Genomic DNA, 17,412 nt, shown 5'->3' with positions numbered 1-17,412 from the left:
AGTATAGTAAGTATTAATCTTTTAAAAGCAAACTAAAATTGCTCAATGTTTTAATTAAAGGGATTAAAACTGGGATTGTAAATCTGGAATTTTGTTATTAAAATAAAACAAAAGTTTGGTGGTGATCCCGAGACTTCGGCCCGAAGTTGTCCAGAGTCGAGACAGTGCTTTTAACATTTCGTGAAAATGGCAGGGGACGAGCAATTTGACATTTAATGCAAGTTCAGTTCTTGGATTCGGGAGTTTGGGAAAGTTTATATTGTACTTTGGACTCACGCCCCAGTCTAGAAAATATACAGTTGAATAATATAAAAATTCAGTCAAATGTCGGCCGTGTTACTTGTCCAACGTATCCTTGAAATTCACTTTGTACTGACGTTATTTAGAAGATTACAATTTTACCTCTTAGATAAATCAAGAAATTAGAACCTCTAAGACCACGTTTATGATAAAATAAAGGAATAAACATTTTTACAAGATGTAATTTTTGACGCAAGCTTTTAAACCAGAGATCTTGTTGCATTCAATGCTGCACAAAAAATATGTAAACCGTTGAGAAGTATCCCTAGTTGGGAGCCGATCCTGAGTGCATTATGAACTCACCCTTATCATAATAATGCCTTGACGTGGAAACTGAAACGACGTAAATATGATAATTATAACTTTGTACTATAAACGGATTTAGGTGAAATTTTATTAACAATATTTAATTACAGATGAGGCTGGTGAAACATAAAAAATAAAATCTAGTAAATTTGCTGACTCCACAATAAAATTGAACTGTAGGCCAACATAGTTTTTTACAATTAATTTTTCATCAACATTGCTTGAAACACACAAAATTATCGGGTACAAAAATAAAGTCACGAAAAAACCTTTCAGTCCTAAAATAATAGGCGCTATTAAATGAAACAGATCGGCAGTAACAGAAAATATATTTTCCTTGCTGTAACAGGTTGTGTTTAGAGAGATAAAATTTATTCTCCCGCGTTTATCGTTGGCACACGCGGTGTACATTTGTCGTGCTGAAATACAAAATAGCGAATACAGAAAGAAGTTTCTCGTTGCTTTGCGGTTTAAAGCTTTGTTGCGGTTGTATGCTACAACTTTCCTACTATAGCATGTATAAACTTGTATGTACACTTTTTGCCGTTTTTTTTTAGTACGAAGCTCCGAAGTATATCCCGGTTACACAACTTTCATGTTATTTAAAAACTCTAAATGTCAACAATAGTCGTAAAACTCATTTCAGATACCTTCAGGCGATTTAAATAAAATCTAACACTAGTGTTAGCAATAACACACTCGATAAGAAAGAAAGAATAAAAACCACCTAATGTCACATTCGATTCTTTTTGCGAGAAATAATATTAATATAGTGTAAAATATATTTTTTTTCTGAATATTGACCTAAAACATATCTTTACTAGTCTCACAAAGTTTCGCCTTTATAATTTTATTTGACGAACTCGATGGCGCAGTGGTAAAGTGCTTGCCTCTGAACCGAGAGGTCCCGGGTTCGATCCCCGGTCGGGTCATGATGGAAAATGATCTTTTTCTGATTGGCCCGGGTCTTGGATCTATATCTATAGGTATAATATGTATTTGATACAAAATATAGTATCGTCGAGTTAGTATCCCAAAACACAAGTTTCGAACTTAATTTGGGGCTAGCTCAATCTGTGTGATTTGTCGTAATATATTTATTTATTTATTATTATTTATTATAATCTTAGTGGAATGTTATAATGGGACAATGACAACTCCTCAACAATATAACTTAAACTCTGTAATCTCTCTGTTTTGTGCGTGGGACGAGTTTCAGGGTTGCCGTCGGCCCAGATTATATTGTCCCATTACAGAACGCTCATACATCCTCCGTTTAGTTAAAATTACTTTGTATATTTTAGTTCAAAATGCTACATTGTACCCAAAATTTCCAATTTGCTTTAACTTCGTTTCTATTGTAGCTTTGGGTAACTTAAATATATTTTATAGAATTCCTTTTGTCCCGGAGACTTGGGCAGTCTGGAACTTTACGGTATCATTGTTTATACATTGAACATTGTTTACTTTGTTGTTACAATTATTCAAAATTTAGAAGACATCGCTTTTCTGCTTCACATAAATAGATAAATGAAGATGCATATACGAAACCCTTTCACAACAATAAACCAGATAAACCCTATAGTTTTTACACTGGTCTCGTGTTCGATATAATTGCACACGTGACAGGTTGCTTATCTAAATATATCTGATTTTTACAACATTCAGGGCCTGGCAACATTGGCTGATAAACTATATACATATGTATCGATAGAGCTAACAAATAATTTCAGGTAATTTATCTAGAACTTAGTTTATCTGTTACATTACAATATGGTATTTTAAATAAGCATTTTGAGTCGAGCGCTAAAGAGGATTCAGCGCTCAAGCGTTAACACTCGCGCGAGTTCAACGCTCGACTCGCCTACTCAAGCGTCGAAACGTTCATAAAAATTTTCAAACCCTTGAAAATTATTGGTTACTGATCCAGATCAATCTGGTTATTTCCAGATTCGGAACTCGAGGAGTTGGGTGAGCAGCTGCCGCGGTACCGGCCGGACTCGATCGCGGCGCTGCGGCGCGCGACGCGCTTCACGGAGCCCGAGCTCAAACGGCTGTACCGAGGGTTCAAGGCAGAGTGCCCCACCGGCGTGGTGCGGGAGGACACCTTCAAGATTATATACGCGCAGTTCTTCCCGCAGGGAGGTTAGTATTGTTGTATATACTATATTTTTTTCTATTGGCTAAAATATAGTACGGGTGGCAACACTAGTGTATAACCAGCGAGTAGAAGCACCCATACTTTGGTGACTTAACTACAAGAACTTTTAAGTGATAACAACTTGCGAAGAATTACTTTGACAATCTATGTCCACATTGTGTGTGGTCAGCGATTAGTGGCCACCTTTGAATGGGTTGGACCGTCAACTTTGCCATTAACGTGCACAGAAAAACGCAAAGTAAAGTTAAAGTCATATTTGATGGTGCAACAATCACCCTTAATATACCTAGATAGCCATATCGAATCTAAAAGAAGAACAATAATACAATGCAGGCTGATGATGCGTAAATTGAAGCATAATTTGAGTTAAATACAGTGTAATTATCCTGTTTCCCCATATCTGAAAAACAAGATTTATTTTATAAGCGTCACTTAGACTTTTAGACTTTGATCCTGATGTTGAATAAATTTAGAACTAGTTATAAGTATAGTAGGTATAAGGACTGCTACAAGATCACTGATATTGTTTCCTGGAGCATCTATAGGTAATGTTTTTTTTTTATTATTATTTTCTACATTATCTATTGGCTAGGTATGTGAAATCGTATAGTTCTAAAACGAAACTCGTCTCATCATACAAAATTCTGCTGGAGAAAAATCTTACCGGTAGATGTGTAGGTAAATAAAAAAATAACACATTATTTTCAGTCTGGAATTTCCAGTTTATTAAGTTTAATAAGTTGCATTAAAGTTATAATGAGCACGAGAAGAAAGCTCTGCACAGAGGACATATTTAGATGACACGACAGATTACGTCTCGCGATGAGACGGGTGGTGCGACCCGTGATAAAAATGACTGACATTTTCAAACTTATTACATTTTGGTATGTTGCCCAAAAAATTAAAATTATCAAGTACCTACTTCCGAATTCATACTGACATTTTTGTTGTCATTTAACACTAACGTGTCGCTTCACTCTGATAAAACCATAATAAATTATACAATACACCTAAACCTTCCTCTTGAATCACTCGTATCTATGTATTTAAAAAATCCCACATCAAAATCCGTTGCATACCTACCTAGTTTTAAAATCTAAGTATTAGGGATGGGATAGACAGACAGCGGGAAGCTCAGCGGGACAGACTTTGCGTTCATAAACAAATAAGGCAAATAAAGTATTTTAAATTTCACGTCTTTTATTTACCCAAATCCCGGAACAGGTAACCACCAGCAGAGAAGCAGAAGCCAGCAGAAATCAGGTCAGTTATATCTTTAATTCCTAAGAAGATCAAAATAGCCTCCAATTTCCATCCATCTAAACAATACAAAAACATGTGTCTTTTTCTCAAATTTAGAAATACCTTTTTCTTTTGTATTATACTTTCAAAGAAATCACTGTTAAATCTATCTCAATTTGTTATAGAGGAAAAAATCTTTACTCATATAATAGTAAAGGAAAAAAATCCTTCACAGAATTCCCTGTAAAAGAGTAAGGTAGGTAGGTAAATATCAGCGCAGCACGCGGGACGTTAATAAAAGATACCGTACTAAAAGAATAAAATGGGGACATGAAAAACGCATCACATAATCATATAATGCTATCAAGTTGAGTGGTCTCGGCGAGCCCGGGTACTGGTTTACATGCCTCCAAATTGCTTGTAAGCCCCGATAGGATACCCTTTGAATACCCTGAGCAACGTTGTAGCCTTTTTGTACACAAGCCACTTTTAAAATTGAAAAGTGATGATGATACTTACGGATTTAATTCAAAATTCAAGAATGGAAGGTTTATGTAAAAACAAAAACTAACCTTGGTTGTATGATATAGGCAATTGCACTGGACAATGGCACTTTATTAATTAACATTATAATCTTTACATTATATTTTTTTAGAATTTCTATGTTTTCTACAATAATGTGCCTACAACATTGAGCCCACTTCAATCCAAGTGCAAGTAGTTAGCAGACTTAACAGTGCCTAATTTTTTTAAAACACTTTAAAATTCGATATTCAAATTACGAACCAACTCGAATTCCCGTGCTCCAATAAAATTGAATCGATGAGGGGAATTTGAATAGATTCAAAGAGAACCGTTAACTTGGCCGCAAAAAATCTGAATCAGCTATTTAAAGCGACCAATGTAGGCGTTTATAGTCTAACGGCTAACAGCATTGACTTTTCCGTTTCCAACTGGCCCAATCACTTATGCAAATAATAGATTATGCAAAAGAATGCCAAAGAATGAATGTATTTTGATTCTCGCCACAATTTCGACTGAAAGATCTACTCTGAATCAAAGCGGAGACGGAATGAGTAAGAATGTATGTTATTAATCGGTAAAAAAAAAATCGCGTGTTCGCGCCAGCCTGATAGAATTTACACAGACATACAACTCGTACCTGTAGGTAATAAAGAGTGCTCTAGAAGTAGCGGAGTATCGTTCTCGAAATTTACGAGAAAGCACGAAAACGGACAAGAAATATTCTCGAGAAGGCCCGAGAATTTTCTTTAGATCGCGCCCGTAAAATTTCTGATAGAATGTCTCTTGGAAATTTGTGGGAATTCTCAAGGGAGTAAATTTCCGAGAAGAGAGCATTTCGCAGCGGCACGTCGCTATCCAGGAGTGCCGCCTTTGTTGGTAGGTACGGCCACATCTTGCAAAAACCAGCAATTTGCGCAGAGAACAAATATCTGGCTATGCAGCTACCACCTGGTCTTGACAGAAGGGACAAACCCAAGCTCCAGTGGTCTGACAGCTGAGGATGCCGAAGACCATATGAAGTGGCCAGACCAATGAGCGTGACAGCCAAGGAAAACCTGGCGCATGTGAAGGGCTGACACCAAATAATAAAAAGAGTTGCCTCTTCCCATTATTTGGGAAATGAAGTATATTGAGAACAACATACTAACGGAAAGATATGAATGATTTTTTTGTGGTGATTTTATGTTTTTTGTCGACACAAAACAAAAGTCGAGTCACGTAGCAAAATTTTATTCAATTGAAATATAGCGGTCTGCAACGATTATTCGCAACGGCTCGCTTTTCTGTTATCGGCGAACAGCACGGCCACAAATCTAAAATTCAGAACGCCTGCCCACGTGGCGATCGCCGGAAATACAATCATTTCATTGGCCATAAAATCCACTTGCAAAAACATGTAAAAATTTATGAGAGCGATTCCACTTTTTTTAGTCTTTCGTAGGTCTTCGCGTTAGGTCACTCTTGTTGAATTTTGACAAGAAATTACATCCTGAAATTTATTTTGAAAAATAATTAAAATATCCTTGTCGTTCCGAAATGGTTAAAAGAATAATATGCTTCCCAATTCCATTTCAGTAGGTACTTACAGTCGCTTTGGAAATTTTGTAAAATAATGCTACGACTACGACTATTGGAATGCGGTCGATAAAATATACTTCATAGAAATAGTGGATAATAATCAGAAAATATCACACTTCAAACAAAAAGTCAGTGTGCTACACAACACATTATCCGTGTAAGCAGCAGTTGACACATATATTTTATTTTTATTTATTCAAGGCGGTTTTGCAATCTAATTACTTACTACATAGATATAAGTACTTTTTAAGATAATAGGCATGGGTATTACGGTTGCTGATTACCTATGTACCTATTTAATCATTAAGGAATATGGGGAAACGTTATATTGTCAAGTTCATGTCAAGTATTACTGCACATTTATCCCGCCAGAGTACATACAGTGCGTATGTTAGGTACACAAAAGCTTTGCCGCCTTTTGCTATGTCGATTAAAACGTTTATTTTAGAATACTTTATTAATCCTTGCATTATGTAAGCATTCGTATGTGAAAATATACAACAATGTAGCATATTCGGGTGCCGAAATAATGGGAACAATGGTTTTCCATAGATAAAATATTTCGAAATCTATGGGATACGCTTCACACTGTAAAATTTTCGAGCCAGTCGAAAAGAAGCTAGGAACACTTCACACGTGAAGACTTATTAAAATATGGACTTCATACAGGTAAGATCTTCAGTCAAAATCAAGTTTATATCAAGTTTATGACCACAGTTGACCAAATAATGCAGAACATAACCTAAAATAGTTTTATTATTTCCAGGATAATCCACTGAATCCTTCCTTTTTCCTTTAAACTTGCACCACGATTGCGTAGAAGGTATTTTTGGTCGTAAATCTGCAACAATATTGAAAATTGGCGCTTTTTGCCTCCATTGGTTTGTGTACCTTAGTTGTACCAGTAACGCCATCTGCGCTGAGCTTTGCGTAGTATGCCTTATTGAAGCCCTGATCCACGAACAAAAAGACCCCGCTGACCGGCTGTTGTCTTGACTCGTCGGTAAAAGCTCTAAAAACTTCAAGATATTTTAAACCATATATCATGGCTATATGGCTTTACAAATAATGTAAAAATGTATTATCTGAATAATGGCTAGGTAAAGATAGGTGCTTCGTGCTTTACTTCGAAAGTGTACAAAGACCAAGAAAATTGTATAGACGACGGACGAGTATATCCACATGAGATAAAAGATTTCCATACAACTTCCCGATCTTATTGGGCTAATCACATACAAGATGGTTAATCAGGCCAGGCACGTCATGAGAGATAAAAATGTGGGATCTGTCTCGTTTTTTCTCATGTATTTGTAAAAGGCACATCTTCAACGCGAAATGGATCTATAATAATAGCTTATCTGTCTATAATCGTATGTAATTATTTTGCACTGTTGGCAACGGATTGTCGATAAAGCCAACTTTCTCACCCACATCACTATGTGTTTCCGTTTAGTTATCGATATATTCAATCCCTATGGATGACGCAAAGGAAACGGATCTAGTCATTACAAGTTCTTATTAATAATCATATTTAAAAATCATATACATTTCAAAAAGTGAAAGAAATTTTTCAGTACGGGCTACCCTAATATTGAAAAATTGAGGTTCTTAAAAGTGTTACAATGCTTATTTGTTAAATAAGCCTTGTATTACTTCGTTACTAAACGAAGTAGTGAACCCACTATTGATGACGCATTTATTATTTGCCGCAGTTGGTAATGAGCAAAGTACAATAAAGCATGTATAAAGCCAAACCAATACAAATAAACAGCCACTTCACTATGAGGCGGGAAATTTTAAATTACTCATCGCTTCAATTTAAAGTTGTGATATAATAAAATAAATTAATCATTAAGTACATAGTTTTTATTACACGACATGTATTTTAAATATAATGCAATAGAGCTTATGTATTATGTTACGCGTGTAGTTGTGTACTCACAACTACACACTTAACATTATACATTACAGTGTGTAGTTTAATATTCTGTATTCTGTATATTCTGTCACAATGTAAAAGATTATTATAATTTCATACACCGAGCAAACTATAGACTTTGCCATATTTTTATTTCGCATATAATACAAGAAAGAGAATATGTGTAATATAAACACACGAGAAGAAACGCTAACATCTTTTTAACTTGTCCCTCATCGTGTGCCCGGTTTTACAACGCCTAATTTGCAGCTTTGTATGAGGCAGCCCATTAATCCCATCATGTTTTTTTAAAGTATTTTAACCCCCTCTTCCACTTGGTGATACATGGTGAGATTAAAGACTAACAAACACATCTACAATATATAATTTATTACACAATATATATTTTCTATTATTATAAAGAGGTAAGCGTTTGTGAGTTTGTGACTTTGTATGTTTGAGGCGGGTAATCTCCGAAACTACGGAACCGATTTCGAAAGTTCTTTCACCATTTGAAAGGTACATAATACAGGATTGTTATAGGCTATATTTTATCTCAAAATTTCCACGGGAGCGAAGCCCCGGGCAACATCTAGTACATTATAAATACACGTGATATGATTAACTTACCTCTATGGCTTGTGGCCAGGAAGTTATAAGGTAATGGTATTAAGTCATTTGGCTACGCTAGCTCATCTTTAGTATTTTTGTACTCTGTTTTCCGTTCAAAAATAGTGTTGTATTCTATCGATATTGCAACGCCCTATAAAGCGCAAGGGAAGGCAGCAGGTGGCGACGACCGATGACGAGTCTGCGCAGAAGCGTTCTTTCGCGCCGTTATTGCCGCGCATGTGTTGGCAGCCCTGCGTTCTTTCCTCCAAGCCTCGACCGGACGCCATTACCACGCCACCGGATAACGAATGTGTCAGTAGTGCGTCTTTTGTGGAAAAATCTACGAACTCTCTCACAAGTTCTCTTATTTGTGTTATTAGTTTATAAAATACAAATATCTCAAAATGTCTGATGAGAAAAAGGTATGTACATTACCATATTGTCAGTGCTATTAGTCGCTCATGATTTCGCCGACATGGCGTACAAATAGCAAATGTGGTTACATATTGGTATTATTGGTATTCAATATAATTGTGCAGTGGCAAGTGTAAAACTTGTGGTTTTTCATTTCCAGGGAGAAAGTGAACACATCAACTTGAAAGTATTAGGACAAGATAATGCTATTGTTCAGTTCAAAATCAAAAAACACACACCTCTCAGGAAACTGATGAACGCCTACTGTGATAGAGCTGTAAGTACCTACTCGTATTTCATAGCTAATTCCATTAGTTCTACACACATACCAATGTCTTTAAACCTCGAAATTGCCGCCTACAGTGACATCTTAGTTAAAAAACTGCACCAATTTTTAAAAATTCCACTTCTACCTTCTATATAGAGCACCTTGGTAATATAATTACTGACCTAATGATAAAATATTGGAAATAATCAGATTGTCATCACAATAAACTTGTCAACAAAGTTTTGCGACAACACAAGAGTTGTTTCTATATATTAATTTAGTGTACTTGATTGCTTGTAAAAATCTTAGAAATGTTTTTGTAACCTTTGTCACTCTCAGTTTATTAATTTTCATTAAATTTTTTCACTAGTGTCTAACAATATAGGCAATGTGAATTATTGGTACCCACATAACCTCAAAGGTTATTGACCATAATAAATAATGCTGAAACTACTATTCAGTTTTGTCCCGTTTGATCAAATTGATAATAGCTTATGTAAGTTTTGGTGCTAATGCGGATTAATATGATGAATTCGGTCAAGATTGATTTCTTGTAAACATCATACATACATTCATACATGTAAAATGTATGAACTGAAATTTGGTTTTATTTATTGCATACATATTTCACAACAATATGCAATCCTATTAAAATAATAATAATGCTTACCTATGCTCTAAAATATTTTCAGAGCCAGTGATTGAAATAAATACCTCTGCCTTCAACAGGCAGGCCTCAGTATTATAGCACTGTACTGATGATTTTTTTCTACCCAATATGATAGTATAAAATGTATGAAAGTGTATTTATCTATGCCAAAATTAAAGTCGAGCTAGAGACTTTTAAGGCTACTTTTTACAAAACTTCATCATAATTCATTTAATAGTTTAGTATTCCATTTTTATCGAAACAGAGCATCCAAACAAATTTTAAGTTGTGAAAACCATTTGGATATCAAAGGCAAAGCATTATTTCAACAATCTAGAATCTTTTTAGAGTCAAATTTTAAATGATTAGTAATTCCCAAAAAGCCAAATCTAATCTTGATTTAATTTTCAGGGTCTATCAATGCAAGTGGTCCGGTTCAGGTTTGACGGTCAGCCCATCAATGAGAATGACACACCAACGTCCCTGGAGATGGAAGAAGGTGACACAATAGAGGTGTATCAGCAACAGACCGGAGGAGCGCATCTAGTGTAATTTAACCTAAGGAACTGTCCAACCCATGGGGAATCGCTGTGGTGTGCCCATCTCAAAACTTTAACGTTAAGTTAATTATTTGTAATAAAACTACATATGTATCTTGTACGCAAGAACGAAAAGAAAATTCAGTACACACAAAATCTTTTTTAATATTTGGTGTGCACTGAAATTCGGTCTTAAGAAATTTTGAAGCAAACCAAATGTTAGGTAACTTCAACATATTCCATTGTGATAATTTTAGTTGACATGTCTACGGGATCAGCCATAGTTTTAAACGCTGAAGTAAGGCATATTTTCATGATTTTTGTATGTGGTAACTATAATTTATTGGATTTGTGTCCATTACAATTATCAGGTCTGTAACTGATGTTATATCAGGAATAAAGTAAATGTAATATGTAATACCTTTTGTTTTATTTTGACTATACATACAAATCAATATACATGTTGCAGCCATATTTTAAAATCAGCCGTTTAACAATCCTGCTCTTTGTATTTGTTTGGTAATGATTGATTTCAATATGTAGCTGCAACATACACAATATACCTGAAACTTTCCTGATGTCCTCTCATCCTTATATAAACTTCTGTGCTACGACACCCCAAACCCCACCCGTAAATCCAATTGTGATCTCACTTGCTGCCGCCTGTTTTGGTTAGCGAATAAATATGAAATGTGTAATGGCTGTAAGTTGTCTCGTACGACATCTGCACAAATGGAGTGAACCTATTCTAAGGTGGAAGAAAACCGCATACCACCAGCTCTAAACATAAATTTTCTTACGGTATGGATAAGTAGATAACATCAGAGTCATTTACATAGGAAGGTATAATGACGTCATGATGATTTTTTACCTAGAATTCACCACTAGTGTTTTTTGACAACTGTAGCTATTTAAATTGTTGTTTGAATAATCTGTACCTAGGAGGTCCACTAAATATGAAGCAAATGCAGAGCTAGAGTATATTTCATAGACCATCACTGGCTTCCGCACAGCTAGTATTGTAATTGGAGAAGGCAAATGGCAAACCACTCCATCTCTATTGCCCGCCCCACAGAGATGGGCAAAAAGTACTTAATTGAACTTTCTTAATTATCGAGTATGTTGATCACTAACACTGGTGTCAGAATTTATTCAAGCCGACTAAAGGCATCTGACATGATTTACGAATACCTACTGCGTCTCATTAGACACAGTAGGTAGTCTTAATTATTTAGTAAATTGCAATCTTCGGAATGGAATACAAGAGTTGTATTACACTAAATACAACCATTTTTATCTAGTGAATTAAACAATATACATATATATATATATAACGTATAAAATTCGTTTTATGGAATAAGAAAAGAGGAATTTATTAATTAACTGCGGTCGCTTAACCGCATTCATAAGTATGATATTATTATTTTTACAGCAAACACAGCCCAGTATGCACACTACGTGTTCAATACACTCGACCAAGATAGAAGTGGCCTGTTAAGTTTTGAGGTAAGACAGACTAAAATAAAAAAAAAACACCCATTTTCGAGTTCACTATTTAGATGGACAACCTCCCCAATTAATTTAAAGGCCCTTCTAAATCTATGATGTAAAGACGTATAGGGATATTTTTCGTATTCTAGTCTACTATATCAGCATGATTTGAAAAATTTTGTTTTGCAGTGCTTATTGTTATGCGCCAATTTTATTAATAAATATATCTATATAAAATTTTCAGGAGTTTGTGACTGGGTTATCGATATTATCGAGGGGGACGCTAGAAGAGAAACTTCGATGGACATTCTCGCTGTACGACATAAACGGCGACGGGTGCATAACTAAAGAAGAGATGACAGAAATCGTGGGAGCTGTCTATGACCTTATGGGGAAGATTGTGGAGCCGACGGTAGATGATGACGTAGTGCGTGATAAAGTCGAAAGGCTATTTCAGGTGAGTCATGATTCTACAGTAATTTTCTGAGCTTGGCGAATACGGATAATGTCGTATGCCGGCTACACACTATCGGCGAATGAACATTCGTTGCGTATTTTGTATTTAAGATTTTTATTAGTTACCGCAAACAAAAACCGGTTTATATTGGCCTTTTCCTGTGCTAAGTACACATGCTACAAAAGCATCAATAGACTACCTGTAGGTGACGGTAGGTAGACGGAAAAGTCAGATCTTCGTGTCAAATGCCTAAAGGGACAAATTTCGATGAGGTATAAGGGTAGAAAAAAAATCGTAAACCTATTATCCAGTTGTTTTTTGTTTTAAAGTACTTAAGTAACAGCAATAATATTTTTATAACTCTAGAAGATGGACCTGAACCGGGACGGAGTTCTCACGCTGGACGAATTCCTGGACTGCTGCATCAGAGACGAAGAGATCTCACGATCCATGGGTGTCTTCGACAGCAATTTCTGACGGCCCGTTGAAGTGCGCGCGCTCCTACGCCGCGCCACACCGCCCAATCCGAGACGAGAAAATAATGTCACATAAATTATTTTACATAACCGACGCACTATACATACGAGGAACTTGGGGTTGATGTGAGTACGATTGGTGATATGATTGTGGAAAGATCAGACATTTTGTGCCGACCTCAGATAATGGGACAAGATAAAGCACGTTTGAATGTGAACCTTACCAAGGCACCTATTTGATATTTTCAATGGTCAATACTTCTCCCTTATTAATGTGAGAGTTAACTTTTAAGGTGTACGTATAATGAGGTTGTAACAAAAACAATATTAAGGATAGAGCAAAAAGTACTTAATTACGATATGTGATTATACGTAATTTTTTGCTTTTCGATACGTTTCTCGTCGTAGGTGCATGATGTTATAAAGTCGTTATGGATTTGGTGCAGTGGATATTATATGTTTAAGTCGTCACTTTTGTATAAAGTTAATATGTTAGTGCTTTATTACATTTACTTGAATGAGAATCAGACCAATGTATTAGTGTATGTAAATTTTGCATGTAAGCCATTGATGATGTAGAAGTGACTCGCGAAAAACCCTTTAATATTTCCGGTAACGATAGGTAGGTATCAGATAACGTGACAATCGCTTATCTACTTATCCCATTCTTTCTCTATGAGCGACTAAGTGTAAAACATTAAGATATCGCTGGGTATTTGCCGCGTTATCTCAGAATCTTCGAAGTTTTCTATATTTCATTTGCCTGTAGAAAAGAAAGATTGAATAAGTAGTTAGGTAGGTATAAAATTTGCCTTACACTCTGGGCGCAAAAATACTTATGGCTATTGATAAACTCTTGTAACTGTTCTTGCCAGCTTAAGGCGTTATGCTGGCGCTAGTGTGCAGCTAATAGCGCTCAAGTACAGTCCGCGCCCCGACAGTCGGTAACTGCAACAACGTGGCCAATCTGTTATTGATTGTTCCACTTTGTCACGGGACTTTCGTAGCGCAGACTAGCTTCGGTTTCAATCTAATTCTATTATAGCGGGTAGTCTGTATCCAAACATAGATCAACTTTTATAATAGTCCCTAATTGCATGTTTCCTGAGATATTAGATTCTTTCTAAGTAGAACCATACAGAGATAATGGTTAAACTTAAGCTAATTATTATTTTCTTCGTATTTTACTCGCATACTACTCTTCTTAAGGAGCACGTCTACTTTTTATTATACTCGTACTTACTCTTACTTTCAGTGATATAAAAATAGGTACAGATTAGGTATATGTACATTATACAAATTATTTAGATACTTACCTACTTAGGTATCGATTTATTTCCCTCTTCTTGCCTCTAAGGAGATTTATAGATATTAGCTAAATAAATAAAAACGAGTTTATGAGTGCTACATTTGGCTTATTCTGCTGGGGATTTTTTGACAATTTGTTCCAGAATTCCCTTTAGATTACTTTTGTTAAATTTTGACTAAATATCATCTATATTCATAATAAATGACCAATAAATATTTAATGTATTTTTTAATTTTAAAAAGGTTTTAAAATTTGAACACATACACTTACATTAATGGCACCAATGGCCAATGACCACAGTATCTATGTCCGTATGTAAAAATAATGCGAAGGGAAATATAATTTAAGAGGAATTCTGGAACAAACTGTCCTGTATCCCCTTCTGTATATGCGAAGAGGATAATTATGGATACCAAAATCCTTCAAGAATTTCCTTCAAGATAAGCCGTTCCTTTCCTGTCAAATTATGATAATTAGACGTACGATTGAAAACTGCATTGTGAAAAAATACCTTTTATCTAGTATGTACTTAAATAAATATTGCTATTCCTCTTTTCTATCACCTTTACTTAGTTCATGTCTAAATCTTCGTGCAAAATTCTTCTCTCTTGACTCTTCTTCATTTTGAATTGTTCCGGCCATTTTTTATAGAATGTTTAGAATATAATATTTATTTAGGGGGTTTATAGTGTACCTACCATTTAGGATTTGTACTTATTTGAATGTTTTAGGGATAATTAAAGGCGACATTGCTATATTTTTTTTCCTGCTTTTAATATAATCATATTTACAAAACAGCTATAAAAATGATAATATTCAGCATTATATCGGATGGCCTAAAATGGTTGTTGGTTGTCAAGTCGATAACAAGTAAAACATAAAAAACACTGCCATAATTTTTACATATTTAAATCATCATCAAACACTACATAAAATGGTAAATTATATCTCTATACTAACTTAACGGAGGGAAATCAAATTATTTATGTTTCGTCGGTGGTGACAATAAATAAAATTGAAAATGAAAATATTTTTGAAAAAGAAAGTACCTAAGTACTATGTGAACCGAGTTTATTTTATTTTAATGTAAAATATTTTTTATATAAATAAAATATGATATGTATTTATGAAACTCCTAAATATTCTCTTATACATATAGAAGTTGCAACTCACGTCAATATAAGTAGGATCTATTTTCTAAGATATTATCAAAATATAAATGTAAATACTGTTGTAAATAAATTAAAAGTACCTAGTTATATAGACTTATTGTGTATATTTTCATAGTGAATGTTAAATGGAACCAAGTAAATAGATGGCGTACTAAAATCTTATAGAAATAAACAATTTGATGAATGTCACCAATATGTATTTAAAATAAAAAATACATACCTATGATGTGATGAAAATTCAGATAAAACGATTGTATTTGATGGTATTTGATTCGACTAAGAATCGGAGCATAATTTTAACCAAATCCAAAGTTTTAGATGCCTATCAATAGACATTTTGTTATAAAGTAAGCATCATTATTGGTCGAGCTTAAATAGATAAGAATTTTATGTGTCTTCCTGAACAGGTAAACTGTTCCAATATTGGGTTTCACCACCAACTTTCAGTACGATTTTATTTTACTCCTGTATTATATCCAAAATAATGCATAACTCCTCTCGGCCCCACCCAACTGCCGTCACCTCTACCTTGAATAACGATTTCTCCTACAGTAATATTATTCAACTTGGTTACTATCTCCGGTTCATTAACCTGCAAATCTTAATTTTACTAAGTACTTATGATTTAAGTAAGCAAAAAGTTAGGTATATCAAAGTTTTCATCAAAGGTCTTTCTGTCATCTAGCTGCAATCACTGATTCAAGTCACTGCACTTGCACTGCGCGTGCGCATAGGTATGAATATATGACATAGCTATGAGACTGGCTGAGAGGAAGTTTAATTTACGAAAATATATAAACTTATTTGTTGTAAGTGACATCATAAAATAAAGTCTTATGAAATGAAAATAAATGTTGAAAATTCAAAGTATTTACATTATTGTCTATTCTAATAATCTAGGCGGGTACTATACCTACAGAATTTTAATCTAGATAAATTGGTTACTTTTTGGCGTCATAATTCTATTTATTGTTAATAAATACATATTAAATTAATTTGTTTGTACAAAGTAATAAGTAAAACAAAGGTGTCCTAGTGCCAAAATACTTATATATACATATAAATAATATTTTATGCCGCTTCTTATGTATTTCTTATCATAATTATTGTAATTTAGTAGCCAACAATGTTGTTTTATGTTACATGATGGTTACATGGTAATGGTGTCGATGTGTATTAAATTATTCAGCGTATTAATAGGCCTATTAGGAGAATTAATTAACAATACTTATCGATTTTGTCTAAAGTTCTAATCTAAAGTCTACAGGTACTCGATGTTAGTTACTTTAGCATAGTATTCTTTGGTCCTATAGGACATAAATTGCATGCAACTTTATTTAGATCTACGCTTATTTTTTCCCCTCTCGGTAGGTGCACAAGTACCTACTCAGTTCACATAGAATACAGAACATGTTTGTTTTCGTAATAATAATGCAATCAAAACCAATTCTGAAAATCAAGCTTTGTATCGACCTATGAAAATGTAGTTTATATTTCAACATTGAACAGAACTTTAAAAACAGAATATCTGTTCTATCTACAAAGCAAAAATAAGCAAATCCACATTATGCAGGTTGTATTGTTTAAAAATTTATCGATTTCCAAAGTACAAATTATCCATATTATAAATTGCAAAATTGGTCTTTTTTCGTTCTGGAGATGATCTACATATCAATCATTCATTATTCAAATCATCGAAATACTCTCCAAATTAATAATTTAAAATCTTTATTGTGTATTCCATTGTTAAAATAAGCAAATTTAATTTATATATATGTTTAACTGTGCACATTAATTTCATTCCCTACTTTATGAAATGTAAGTTTTAAAATATGTTTGTACTATAATAGTATGGTACACAAACGTGCATGATATGTGGTCGATAAACATTATTTAGAGACGAATAACTGAATGTTAAAATGTTTATTTACAAATCGTAATTATGTGTATTTTATAGAAAAATAAAGAAATGAAAATAAACCGTGTTTTTTTTAG

The 17,412-nt window shown here is 34.3% G+C and overlaps 2 protein-coding genes and 1 long non-coding RNA gene across 3 annotated transcripts in view; 2 read left to right on the top strand and 1 right to left on the bottom strand.

Annotated features, from left to right (window-relative positions):
* LOC128672157 (Kv channel-interacting protein 1-like) overlaps nt 1-17,397 on the top strand; it is a 100,027-nt gene extending 82,630 nt beyond the window's left edge. The window contains exons 4-7 of the mRNA XM_053749104.1: nt 2,557-2,751; nt 11,945-12,018; nt 12,248-12,460; nt 12,827-17,397. Of these exons, the coding sequence (XP_053605079.1) occupies nt 2,557-2,751; nt 11,945-12,018; nt 12,248-12,460; nt 12,827-12,937 (593 nt within the window). The 3' untranslated portion in view covers nt 12,938-17,397. The remainder of the gene's footprint in view (nt 1-2,556; nt 2,752-11,944; nt 12,019-12,247; nt 12,461-12,826) is intronic.
* On the bottom strand, nt 5,749-6,279 carry LOC128671641 (uncharacterized). Its single transcript, XR_008404867.1, has 2 exons — nt 6,121-6,279; nt 5,749-6,023 (listed from the first exon to the last, which is right to left on the bottom strand). It is a non-coding gene; the product is annotated as an uncharacterized LOC128671641 (long non-coding RNA).
* Sumo (Small ubiquitin like modifier) lies at nt 8,897-10,930 on the top strand. Its single transcript, XM_053748302.2, has 3 exons — nt 8,897-9,064; nt 9,217-9,333; nt 10,385-10,930. The coding sequence occupies exons 1-3, from the start codon at nt 9,047-9,049 to the stop codon at nt 10,523-10,525; spliced, it is 276 nt and encodes a 91-aa protein (XP_053604277.1). The 5' UTR covers nt 8,897-9,046; the 3' UTR covers nt 10,526-10,930.
* Nucleotides 17,398-17,412: the final 15 nt, after the last annotated feature.

This window comes from Plodia interpunctella, chromosome 8, assembly GCF_027563975.2.
Source record: "Plodia interpunctella isolate USDA-ARS_2022_Savannah chromosome 8, ilPloInte3.2, whole genome shotgun sequence".
Lineage (NCBI taxonomy): Eukaryota > Metazoa > Arthropoda > Insecta > Lepidoptera > Pyralidae > Plodia > Plodia interpunctella.
This window is presented reverse-complemented; position numbering and strand designations above follow the sequence as displayed.